Source organism: Cinclus cinclus, chromosome 7 (genome assembly GCF_963662255.1).
Source record: "Cinclus cinclus chromosome 7, bCinCin1.1, whole genome shotgun sequence".
Lineage (NCBI taxonomy): Eukaryota > Metazoa > Chordata > Aves > Passeriformes > Cinclidae > Cinclus > Cinclus cinclus.
Genome location: NC_085052.1, coordinates 18,701,028 through 18,713,629, shown reverse-complemented (window position 1 = coordinate 18,713,629; position 12,602 = coordinate 18,701,028). Strand labels below are relative to the sequence as shown.

The following is a 12,602-nucleotide window of genomic DNA, read 5'->3' as shown; positions in this document are numbered from 1 at the left end:
CACTCTATGTGCCCATGCTTTATTCCTGGTATTCCTCTAAGCTTTTGAAACACCCTGCTGACTTTGCATTACTGTGTGTAACACCAAATGCCAGCATGTCTGCACATCAGAAGTGTACATACACAACCAGCTCCCCGTTTGCAGAAAGCCCTCTAAACATCCCATTTCATACTCCCCACCCTGAGTACATCAAGCACCTGCTACCACTAAAATGCTGACATTATGAACAGAAGAGCTGTCTGTGCTTCCTCCAGATTCCAACTTGCCCAGAGAAATAAAGCTTAGCAGTGGCACTGCACACTTGGCACTTCAACACTAAGACCACGAATACTGTTCTCTAGTATTTCATCAAGCAAACAAGTACTACATCCTGCCACCCCTGTTATCTCACTGATAATCATGCTCTGTGCTGCTGGCAGCAGCAGCTGCATCCTACTGTGCTGAGAGGAGTTGGGCTGGGTTTTTGCACATCTCAGTGTCCTTTCATCATTGCTCTGGTCAAACCCAGATCCTCATTTCTTTGCGGTCAGGCACTTGGCATAGCTGGTCTCTGGCTCCTGTGAATCTCTAGTGATGGATATGCGTAACAAGCTAAATTAAAACCACCTCAGGAGTGCTTTACTTGTGGTACAGTTAGAGCTGAGGTTCTGGGCTGGATTAATTAAGTGTATGATGGTAACTAATCAAATCATTCTTTGGTAGCACTTTCAGTATGAGGCACTCTGCCCACAGGTGAGGCAGCAACATGTACAAAGGAATATATAAATTATATATTTCCTCAAACACAGAGGAAGTGAGCAATTAAAGCCAACAGTTGGAAGGTGTTGCTGGCTGCTGTTGTGCCTGTTTCTGTTCTGGCAAGTCCAGTTGCAAAGTGCCTTGTGCCCCTCGGACTGCTGAGCAACATCACGAGATATGCTTATGGATTCACTGCTTCAGCTTCCCAAGACAGGCTCACCCACAAGAGACAGGGAAGGTCTTTTTGTCTCTTCAGGTCAAGCAGAAACTCAAGCATTTTCTGTATTGTGACTTAGATTTCAAGGCTCTCCCACATTCAGCACATGCTTTTGTATATAGACATAGAAAAGTTTCAAAAGCACTCAGCATTAATTTCTTAGATAATTTCTAGTCTGCTGACTGTTTAATTACAAACAGAAGTGCAAAATGCCAACTGTTACATGACCTACCTGAGGCAGCTGCAGAATCCCAGCCCAGAGATCTGACTTCTCCCTCCTGAGATTTAAGCAGCAAAGGATCCTTGCTGTGATCACTTCCATGGACAATGCTACTACACAGAAGTGCACCATAAACCCAGTAAGATCTTTCTTGCTTTCCCCTTCCCTTTACATAAGATTTTGAAGACCTTACAGTTCTGTTTCATTTTTGCACAAGAGCTGCTAGTCCTAATATTTCTATATATTTAGGTTTACAGCCTTCACTGAAAGATACCTGAAACTCTTTAACGTATCAAGCGCTTCAGAAACAGATTTGTCATACCAAGGTCTCTTTCTAGACACCTTCATTTTCACAGCAAATATGGAACTAAGTGGTGTTCCAATCTTGATCAGCGGGTTTCCATGTTTCTTTGCATTTCAGCTCTGATGCAGCATTTGAACACAATTCCATTCCCCTGATTGATGAGCTCTGTTTTCAAATGGTTTGAGGCTCTTCTGTGCAAAGATGTGACTGGGAGTCTCCCTATAGTGTTACAACTTCTCTTACAAACTCATTAAAAAATATGAGATTAGCTCAGTCCTGTACAGGGAAGTTGTAGAAATGCATTTGTTGTGTCTCACCAGCCTTTTTCACAGTGTCTCTTTTTAAGTCTCTTCTTGTAGCGCTTCTCACTTTTATCATGAGGTCCACTTTCAAGAAGTTATTGATAATTTTTGCTTTTGGCATAATTTCAAACACTGTCAAAATCCTGCCAGACAAAAATGCAGGATACATAAAAACCAAACCCAACCATTTTATGGGAGTACATTATTTCACTCATAAGGTGACCCACACTGTACTATCACCACCAGCCAGGCTTACAACCTCAACCCTTTCCCTGGGGAAGCAGGAATTGTTCCCATGCAACACCCGTGCACAAACACCTGGTTCTTCTCTTGGGGAGGGTTTCACTAAGGCAGCAGGATCTGTGCAGCCACATGCAGGCAGCTGGGAAACCAGGCCCTTAAAACATGAGCAGCTGTGATTCCTGGTCTGGCTGTGTTAGTGTGGGGCAGGACAGCTGCCTGCAAGGGGCACATCTACTCTGCCAGAAATTTTGCTGCTTCTTATTCACAGCTCCCCTTCGTGTAAACATCCCTCAAATTTACTACGTGGAGACTCATAGCAGAAATCAGCTGCTGTCCCTCTTTATGCAGCGCCAGTGAAAAACACGGCTGCTCTGTGAAGATGTCACATATCTTACAGCCCTCCTGAGGTTGCAGGCAACTGGGAAAAGCAGATGGACCTCTTGAAATATATTAATAAGGAACTGGGAGTAGAGAGGAATGATACAATGCAGCAATTAATAAATGACAGAAGAGCAGCAGAGCTAAAGAAATTTCCAAGCTACATAAATAATCTAAGGGGCATGAGCTTAATGGCTGAGAACATATGTGTGCTAATTGCATATTACTCCACCAGAAGGGGGAGGAAAAGCCCTCCCTGTTTGTAGAACTGCCTCTGTCCCACCTCAGTGACCAGTGATGAACTCTAGAGCTGCAAAGCTCAGCATGGTGTCCTTGCTTTGCCATCCAGGCAGTGGCAATTCTGGCATCAGTTGAATCTCTCACAACTCCCAACACGGCTGCTAATCAACACTTAATACAGTATTTTTATACATTTTCTGCAAGGGACCATCCAGGTTGCAAGAGGCTGAGAGTCTCCCTATCCCCACAAACTTCCTACCTTCTTTATGAGCTGGTGTTCCTTGGATCCTTCATCCCAGGTACCATGATGTTAGGATACTTCCCTCATCCCTGAGGACCAAATCTGAAACTGTCTGACCTCATCACTTCCCCCTAAATGTGCAGATCCTCTCCTTCTTCTTCAGATATTGCTGTGCAGCTGTTTGACAACTGCAAAATTAAAACAGCAGCGGGAGACTGAAAACTGCTGCAAAATTCCTAAGCCCAAGCAGCAAAGGTAGTCTTGGTAGAGGCTTGTGCATCATCAGGCAGATCCAAACTAATCTGTGAAATAATACCTCTAACTTCAACCACACCTTGATTTGGTCCAGGGCTGCAGGAAGGCTGCTCAATGCAATGGTTTGATTTAATTTACATCTGATTTCTCTGGTGTATATCAACTGCATATATGTGACCGTGAATTTAGTATAGTCCCGAAAGCAGTTTTGGGATAAAATCAACCATCAACTTGCTGCCATGAGAAAATACTGGTTTAAATAATCCCATTATTAGAATCAGTTCTTGTTTAGTACAGCACTTTCAAAGCAAGAAGGTAAACATGAGAGCAAGTTGAGTGGCAAGTCAGGCTCTAGAGAGACCCCAGTTTATCTGTAGGAAGAGGACAGGGGTACTTGGTGAGTTATTTTGGGATGTTTAGGAGTAAAGCAGGTATGATGTATGACACACTCTCCAAGACAGCTGTGCTCTTGCAGCTGGATCAAGTCACCAGCCCAAGACATTTCCTTTCCCTTCCCAACCACAAGGATAACTGTGACAAAGGAATCTGCTGTCCCAGCACCAGACCCTGCAGCTCTAACAGTGATGCATTCTCCCAAGCCTGCTTGGCCTGCCTTGTTTGCAGGTGGCCTTTGAGACAGTATCAGAACAACCCAGCACAGCAAGGCAGTGCCAGCAAAATTGACTGGGAGGTTTGTTTTAGCAAAGTATAAAAATATTAGGAATTACAAGCCTGATTCCTTGAAGCTTCAGGATTTAATGAGCACACCCTGAGTGGTGATCTTCCCACCCTCTGCTCTGCATATCTTTCTGGTGTTTTATTCAGTTATTTCAAACCCTCCTCTGATGTTAAAGCCTTTGAGACAAATTCCTTTATCTCCCTAATACTCTCAAAGTCTACTATTTTCAGATTTCAGTTCCGACACCATTTTTGCCTTTTCCTATAATACACTTTAAAGAGTACTTCTAAAGTTTTCCATCACTCAACCCTGCCTGAGCAATACTACATTTCCAGTTATTCTACCCTATATCATGCACTGAATTTGCTCCCCATTTCCTTTTGTCCAGGGCTCTTTGAATTAAAAAAAAAAAAAAAAAAAGAAAAAAAAAAAAAAAAAAAAACAAAACCAAAAAAACCCAAAAACAACCTCCTCTGCCTCCTTTCTCCACCTAACCAAGATGAACTGAGTTTTCCTCTGTTCAGGTCTTCTTCTATACTGAGGTATTTTTGCCCGATTTTCTTATGTTATACATCCATCCCAAGGCAGTGAAAAATCATCCTCTTCTGCTGTATTGTGGTACACAATACAACGCCAAAATGTCAGAGAGCATCCTACACATCAGAGACTGGAGCCTAGAGGATTTACAGGAAAAACTGGGATCACAAGGGGACACTGACCCTTATTTGCAGTGTAGATTTGGGTACTTCTATGGTCATTCCTATCAACCACACATTATCTGCAATTTGGTACATCCCAGCACAACCCTCACATTCAGCCTGGCCCAGAGGCAAGTGAGGAAGAGGGCAAGAGAAAGGAAATTTGCGTTGCACAGGTAGACTGAAAAAGACAAGCACAGCATGAGATGGGTAACACACTGGGGATAGGGAATCTGGAATGGAGGGGGGCTGACAGGAGACTGCTTCACAGGATGGCTGTGGGAGGTGGGATGGGAGATGTCCAGTTCCTGCAGCAGCGCAGGGGCCTGAGCAGCAGTGCAGGCATGAACCTGGCTTTTGAGAGAGGACATGGTTCTCACAACCAGCAGCTGGAGTTGCATCTTCTGACACCTCTGCAGCCTCCACAGGGCACTCATGGACCTTGCAAAATGCTTTCCTTCTTCTTCCCAGCTGCCTCCTTCTGCCCTGCTCCAATAGGCAAGTCATGCTGGTCCTGCCAGCCAGTCGCCAGTAACTACTCACCAGACAGCTCCAGATCCTGGAGACCAGATGAAAAATCCTGTTCCTGCAGTCACAGCTGTGCCATATGCTGCTGAGCCAGTGCTGTTCTCTGCCTCAGAGATGGACACACTTCACACAGTGACAGCAGTACTCTTTCAGATGAAAATAAAGTTTATAAGAGGAAGTAAGTTAATTTATAATTAACTCGAGATGCCCGAGCCCGAGACAAGGAACACTTTTTAACCAGCAGCCAGATGGCTTTGTGGGCTTTGTTCCTTAAACCATTCATCAGCTTTTCATCTCAGGGACTGTCAGTCAAACAGCAGGTCCTGGGAATTATCCTACCATCTCTCCAGGAGGGTATTTTTGTACAGATGTCTTGTTGGATTTCCAGACTTCATGTAAGTAGCATAATTTACTACAGCCAGACTTTTACTAAGGGAATGTAGGACAGAAACTTTTGTTTTGCATGGAAGACACCTCTTCAGGGCTGCAGATTTAAGAACTCCTTCCCTTCCTTATCTTAAAAGAAAATTAAAATCTCTACTTTAACAGAAATGCAAAGCTGCTCTTTGAGCCCCCTTGTGTCTGTTACAGACACAACTCTCCAGGTCTTTGCTCTTTGGTGTGTATACCTTTGTAACAAGCTCTTTCACAGCAGTGCAGCTTCCTTGACCTACTGGTACTAGAAATGTATTCTAGTGAAACTGCTAAAGACCTCCTCTACTGTATACAAAATTAATATTCTTCCTAGAGGAAGATCATAGCAATGAGCATCTTCTGCTCTGCACTTCCACACAGATGCATGTGAGAATGCTGACTTCATACACGAAGCATTCGATGCTCCATGCAGTGTTGATTCCAGAAGGTCAGATTTTAAGGCCCATGCGAATCTTCTCTCCACACCTCCTGCACGGCAGAAGACAGAAAATTCTCCCTATGATTCCTGCACTTGAGGCCAAATCACCTGCATCGAAGGAGTTTCCCAGTTATTCCGATGGTTACAATGCCTTTCTCATTATGGATCGTTTTATCATCAAATTGTCATGGGATGCTACTCTGCATTGGTCTGCTACACTGAAGAGCCATCAAGTTCTGTGTTTTGATCATCATCTTACTACTGGAGAGCTCAATTTTTCTATCCATCCTTTTTCAAACAAAATTGATACTATAATGGGTTTGGGTTTTTCTGTTTTTTTATAGAAACACTTTATTGCTGCAGTCAATAACCCTGTGCATCACACACAAATAACCAATTACAGTTTAAGAAACTAAAAATAACTCTGCAAGTGGTAATACTGAGAAAATGAACATACATGAAAGGATACAAAACTATACATTAAGTTACTAGAAATTTAATAACTAAAAAATTCTGCAGAAGTATGAAGTGTCTTGTATAAACGTTATACAACACATGCCAGTGTAAAGTTCTTCAACATTATACAATTACCTATCTACAAATGTTTTACCTAAATACAAGATTAGCTGCAAATTTTAAACAGTTATCTTCTATACAAAGACAAGTGCTTTCAGTACTTCATTGGAATATACAGACACCGCAATATCTCAAAACTAAAAAATAATCACAAAATAAAAGGTCCCACTTAGAAATTTTCTTTGCGCATCTAATACAACACTAAGGAAATCCAGCCAGCAATATTCTTGCTTTTGTATTTGCCCTGTTTCACCCATATCTGAGAGGGACCCAACCCAGAGTCACTTTCATTGCTGGCCAGTCTCCAGAGCAGACCACACCAGAAATCTGTATCTTAACACACATCAGCTTTAGGACAAATTCAGACCTGGTTCCCACTTTGCAATAGATACATACTCTGCCACACAGAGGGCAGAAAGCAACCAGCTCCTGTGCACGGCCACATCCATGCATCACTTCAAAGGTTTCCAGTGAGTGGCAGGCCGAGCAGCCCCTTCCTTACAGCACCAAGTGGGACTCGTGCTCTCATCAGTACAGGGGGTTGCCTTGAACAGCGACTGCTGACTGCTTCCCAGGAACTCCCAGGTACAGCACAGAGTCACAGTACTTCTCCAACCTCTCACAGCTTCATTCAGTCTTCACTGAATGCCTGCTTGCTTAAGCAAAGCCAATCTCAATGACATTCAACCAGAGGGAGCTGACCCAGGGTCTTGTCATCTTTTAAGAACACATTTTAACCACCACTTTCACTCCCAAAATACAGGCTAACAGTTGAAAAAAGTTCTGATAATTCACAGGAATTTAATATCTCATCAGCTCTTACACAGGATCAACCTTTCTGCAGCACACACCTGTATTTTTAACATAATTCATGTTCAGGATCTGGCAGATTCATCAAATGTGACAGCAGGGGAATTTCCTTGGCCCAGATGGTGTCTTTGTGGACAGGAGTGCCATCAGTAGAATGGGGTCAGTTGTCTGGGACACTGGGCATATCAGCAAAGGCTCTGGCCATCTAGGGAAGGGACTGTGGTAGATGATATTAAGCCTATGCTCCCTCCTACTTAAATTCTGGTCTCAGGAAAGTCCCAGGGTAACCCAAGCTAACCCTGGCCAAGGTACAAAGATCAGGCTTCTATTTCAGTAATTTCAAAAGCTGCCAGAAGGAAGTACTGGAAAGCCTGATCTAACAGGGGGTGGTTATTCCCCTTACTGACACCTGAACAGAAAGGACAGAGCTCACCTGAGCTGGCATCAGTGCCTTACAGCTGGAAGCTGAAAAATTTCAACAGTATCTTCTTGAAGAAAAAGAAGAAAAAAGCACCATTCAGCCTTCTCAAACATTTGATGGCACCATGCAGAGGTGGAGAACTGCATCTCCAGAAGCCCACCACTAACATCAAGCAAGAATCAGCATGAGAAGTGTAACCAGCACAGATGAAACCCCTGACAGATGGATCTCTTCTGCAGCCTTTCCTGGCATGACCATTCCTAAGCAGTATAAAGAGTTTAAATAAAAGGCCTTAATTTTCATTCAGAAAAGACCTGCTAGGAGAGAGAATTGTTAGCAGCAACACTGGCTAAAACATTTTCATTCACAAATATTTTTCCCCAAGTGATTTTGCTGGAGATGATTTTTCTTTACAAGTTAAGATACTCAGGGGCACAGCAAAAACCTTCAGTACCCTGAATACACTGAACACTACCTGGCACATTCCACATGCAGCTTCCAAAACACCAAATGAGCTTTTGCAATGTTTCACCTAGAATCATGTACAACAGCGACTGAAGCAGAACCAGCAAGGTAGGGTACGCTGTGTCGGTGACGTCAGAACACTGCTCACACACCGGAGCCTCTCAGGTGTGAGCTGGAGAACAGTCAGGTTTCACACCAGGGCTTGTCCATCTTCACTTCACCCACTGGCCACAGACGGGATGAGGGCACGCACAGCACCGCTCAGCAGCTGATCCTGTGCATCCTGCAGCTGTAACGTGAGCATCTCGCAGACGGGCACGCCTTGTGCACTTGGGCATTCCAAAAGAACATCACGGAGGTGTGCAAGACCTGATACTTCACCCACCTGAGTTTATCTAGTGAATCTTTCACAGAACAAAACAGAAAACATAACGGGACAGTGTATTATCTGGGCTCTCACAACATTAGAGGATCACCCACAGCAGAGTTCAGGAAAGGTCTTGAGTAATTGCACTTTAAATTATGGCAGGCACAGGCAACAAACTCTGCATGTGTATGGTCACAAAGACTGCCCTGATACTAGCAGGGTATGCAGGGTTTATCTGCCTGTATCACTTAAGCACAGGACATCCTGACAGCAAGTACAGTACACAAATCCATGCCAGTGCAGCTTTACCAGGACTGCCCAGAGGTCTGGATGTTTTAACACGTCTCAAGAACAAGGTACCACATTGTTCATGAAGATCAGACAGTAAGCTTCAAGCATGAAGTGACAGAGGCACACGTGCTTTTCCTCCAATAGCTTCTAGAAACCACTGGGATGAGTGTTCTTTTACCAGAGTCCCTTCTCTGCCTTCTATTAAAATATTGATTTAGAAATAAATTAATGTTACATTTTAAGAAAAAAAATCCCTGATCTCTTACTGTTATATTTTAAGAAGTCTTAAAGCAGCTGCTTTTACTATGAAAAGAATGTACCCAAAGTTGTACTTCAAAAATACTAAGTGAAACTTGAACTAGAGCTCAGAATTAGTTCACCATCTCAACAAGTAAACAGAAATTTTTACCTGAGAAGTCCAGGCAACTCCTACTAAAACCAGCCATATTATCATCATTGACTTTACAGAGATTTAGATAGGGCTCAGGTAGGGAAAGTCAGCTTTCAAATGCTGAGGCCGCATGTGCTGACTTTGTTTGTGGGGTTTTGTTTCTGCTCCAGTCACACTGAGACTTTGGTTAAATGAGGGCTTAAAGCTGGACAGTGTGCAGTGAAACAGACTGGACAAACAAATCAACTGCAGACACACCCCAGGCTAAAGCCTTGCAAACAGATTTTAAAGCTGTCCCTCTCTTTGCATGAATGCTGACTGATTAAAAAGCCAGTCCCCAATTCAAAAGCACAGACATATACTATTCTCTGACCACACAGTGCATCACATCAAGCAGGTATTTATAAATTTATCCACTTAATGTGATATTTACTTTCTAGAGCTGGATATCAACATCTCCTCTGACAACATCAAATTATGATTAATTCACATATGACACAGCACTAAAGAAAGAAAACCAGTTTCAGCTGTATTGACTAAGTTTCCTTTTTTCTGTAACAGCTCAAATCTTTATCAATATAGCAACAAACCCTTTGCCAATGGTTTGCAACGGAAGTTACATCAGGTATATATGTGCACATATGTTGATGGTCTGACCTGTTGGGAAAAAAAAGAATCAAAACCAACCCCCAAAACAGAGCACTGAAACCACTGAAAACAAACATTGTACACATCCACTACTCCTCATACACAAATCACAAGTGCAATATCATTTGAAGAAAATTGCTCCTCAAAGGAAACCCAAAGAGGCAGAGATTTTTAGTGTTATGTTTAGTAAAATAATGTGGGCAAATACTGGAAATCACAGGCTGAAATTTAAATCTTTTTTTGTAAGGCAAGAGGCTTATGTTCTAGAAGAATAGATGGGGTAAAGAATGAAGAAATGTTTCAAAAATGACACATTCTTTCAAGTTTCATTCTCATTTAACATACATATCACAAAATAAAGATTTTTAAAAGTGCTATATGCTTTGTAAGTCTCATCGCAATATGTAAAGCAAAATTTTACACCTGCTGTCTAAGACACAATGTTAGTGGCAGTGTTAGTGGTAGATTAGTCTCTCATTTCTCTCACTGACTGGGACAACCTCCTTCATCACACAAAGAACAGACCAATCAACCAACCCCACACTACACATCCTCCAGGATCACTTAAGAGTCATGTTCTAAAGTAACACACTCCATGAAGTTGATGACAGCTCGCCAGCGGCTTCCTTGACACCAAACCCAAGGCTCATTCTACCCAATATCCCATGGCTCTTTGATCAGCCAGTATGAGACTCAAAATGTTGAGAGGTATGCAACTATGATGACATTGACAGATATGCCTAAGGGATTTTTAAAAAGTCCAACAAAAATACAAACGTAAAAAATTCATCCGCTAGCCCCCAGCTGTTTGCTGATTTTAAAAAGGTAGAGCAGTTTGCAGTAAACAATGATATTCAAATCTTCAAGGACATACAGAAACACCCCTTACACCTAACAATCAGACATGAAGGATTTCTGCAGCACAGTCTTCTGGCTCTGTGTAATGTGAAGAGTTTGTGTCTGAATGGTGAACCCCAAACATTTCTTTACTTTCGTAGTTTGGCTCCATTAGTGCAGGTTTTTCAAAAATACTCTTTTTGCTAGTTTCTGGACAGTTTTGTACATATATTACTCGGTTATAAGCTTTAAGTCTCTTCCACAGCTGTACGTACACCTTGCATTGTACATACATGAACAGAAGTCCTCCAGTGAAACCAATAGCCACAACTACCAGCTTAGTCCAAAATGGCCACTCTAGAATACCTGGAAGAAAGAAAATAAAAAGAAGAACTAAATTCTTCTCAGAGACTGTCAAACAGCATGCCCTGGAAATTATCCTACCATCTCTTCAGGACGGTATTTTTGTATAGAGGGCTTGTTGGGTTTGTATACTTCATGTAAGTAGCTTAATTTATTACAGCCAGACTTTCTTTAGCTAGACTAAACTGGATCTTTCAATAATGTACTGTAAGGAAACTGCACAGAGTTTGGGTCATGCAAACTATTCTTATTTTGCAATTTTTCCTGTCTAGCTTTTATTTTCCTCTTCAAGTCAAACACACAGACTTCTGCTTCACATACCACATTCTTCCCCACCAGAGAAAGAAAACCCAAAACCACTGATTTTCTGTGTCTGAGCCTTGATGCAGTATAATCAAAGAGTCAAGGCAACCATCCATAATATGCTTAGGGCCTTTTACACCTGTTTTTAAACAAAGGCTGGATCAAATTATGAAAGGAATTCTATGGCATGGTTTCCTCTTCATAGCAGAGACTCAACTCAGTGACCCAACAAGTCTGTTCCACTCTGTGATCTCACAGTACATGGAGACATAAAGGAATGATTGTAAACATATAGCTTGACATGTTTGTTATGCAGATGAGAAAAATTTTATCAGCATCACATCCAGTAACTTGTATCTGAACTAGAGCATCTCCTCTGATACAAAACTGCAAGTGATGGAGATGCTGAAGTATTCCAAACTTACCCTCTGTCCTTAAAAATACCACCATCACTTCGCTTAAATTTGTCTAGTTAGAACATTTAGACAGTTACATTTCTATCAACCAATTTGAAATGAAAAACTATTCATTTTATACATATTCCACTTACATAGGTCCTGTATTCATCCAGCCTGCTTAAAATAAGTGCCATCACAAGATAGATATGAAGCTATGCTGAATCATCCATGATCAGATTTTCCTAAAGTCATGTCTTTTCAACTCTTCTAAGTTTTAACTAAGATACAGGCTGGTTATTTGAAAATGCATTGTAGTGTGGGAGGAATGAAAATATTTTAATCCCAAAATACAAAGGACATTGCAGCCCTACTACTGATGAAATCCCACCTGTGATTCATATCTGACTCTCTCATTCAAAGGTGAGCTGTCTGATGCTGTCTGTAGGCACTGACAGCACATGCTTGTCCCTGTGTGGACATGAACATATATCCACACACATTTCCTGCAACCCCCAGCTCATTACAGCACTTCCTGGATTTAGAATCCAAATGAAAGGAGCAAAGAAAGCACTACAATAGGTACCAAGTATTCACATAATTTCTTCTAGTTATGTTCATCTAATATATTTATTGGGTAAAATAACCTGAAGATGATAAATCTTTGAAAACATATCCTTTTCATTATCATATGGAAACCTTGCACTTTTGAAAGGCCAATAATGTTCACTGTTCATGGAAGAAATGGGGTTGGATGGAAAAGAAACTAAGAGATTTCACTGAAAGCAGCTTCCTGACTGAAGTTGTGAACAATACAACTATAGCATAAACGAGAGGGT

The 12,602-nt window shown here is 41.9% G+C and overlaps 1 protein-coding gene across 2 annotated transcripts in view; it reads right to left on the bottom strand.

Annotated features, from left to right (window-relative positions):
• Positions 1-6,235: 6,235 nt before the first annotated feature.
• MARCHF8 (membrane associated ring-CH-type finger 8) overlaps positions 6,236-12,602 on the bottom strand; it is a 66,290-nt gene continuing 59,923 nt past the window's right edge. For both annotated transcript variants that reach the window (XM_062496419.1, XM_062496420.1), the window contains one exon: positions 6,236-11,068. In XM_062496419.1, coding sequence (XP_062352403.1) covers positions 10,764-11,068 — 305 coding nt within the window. In that variant the 3' untranslated portion in view covers positions 6,236-10,763. The remainder of the gene's footprint in view (positions 11,069-12,602) is intronic.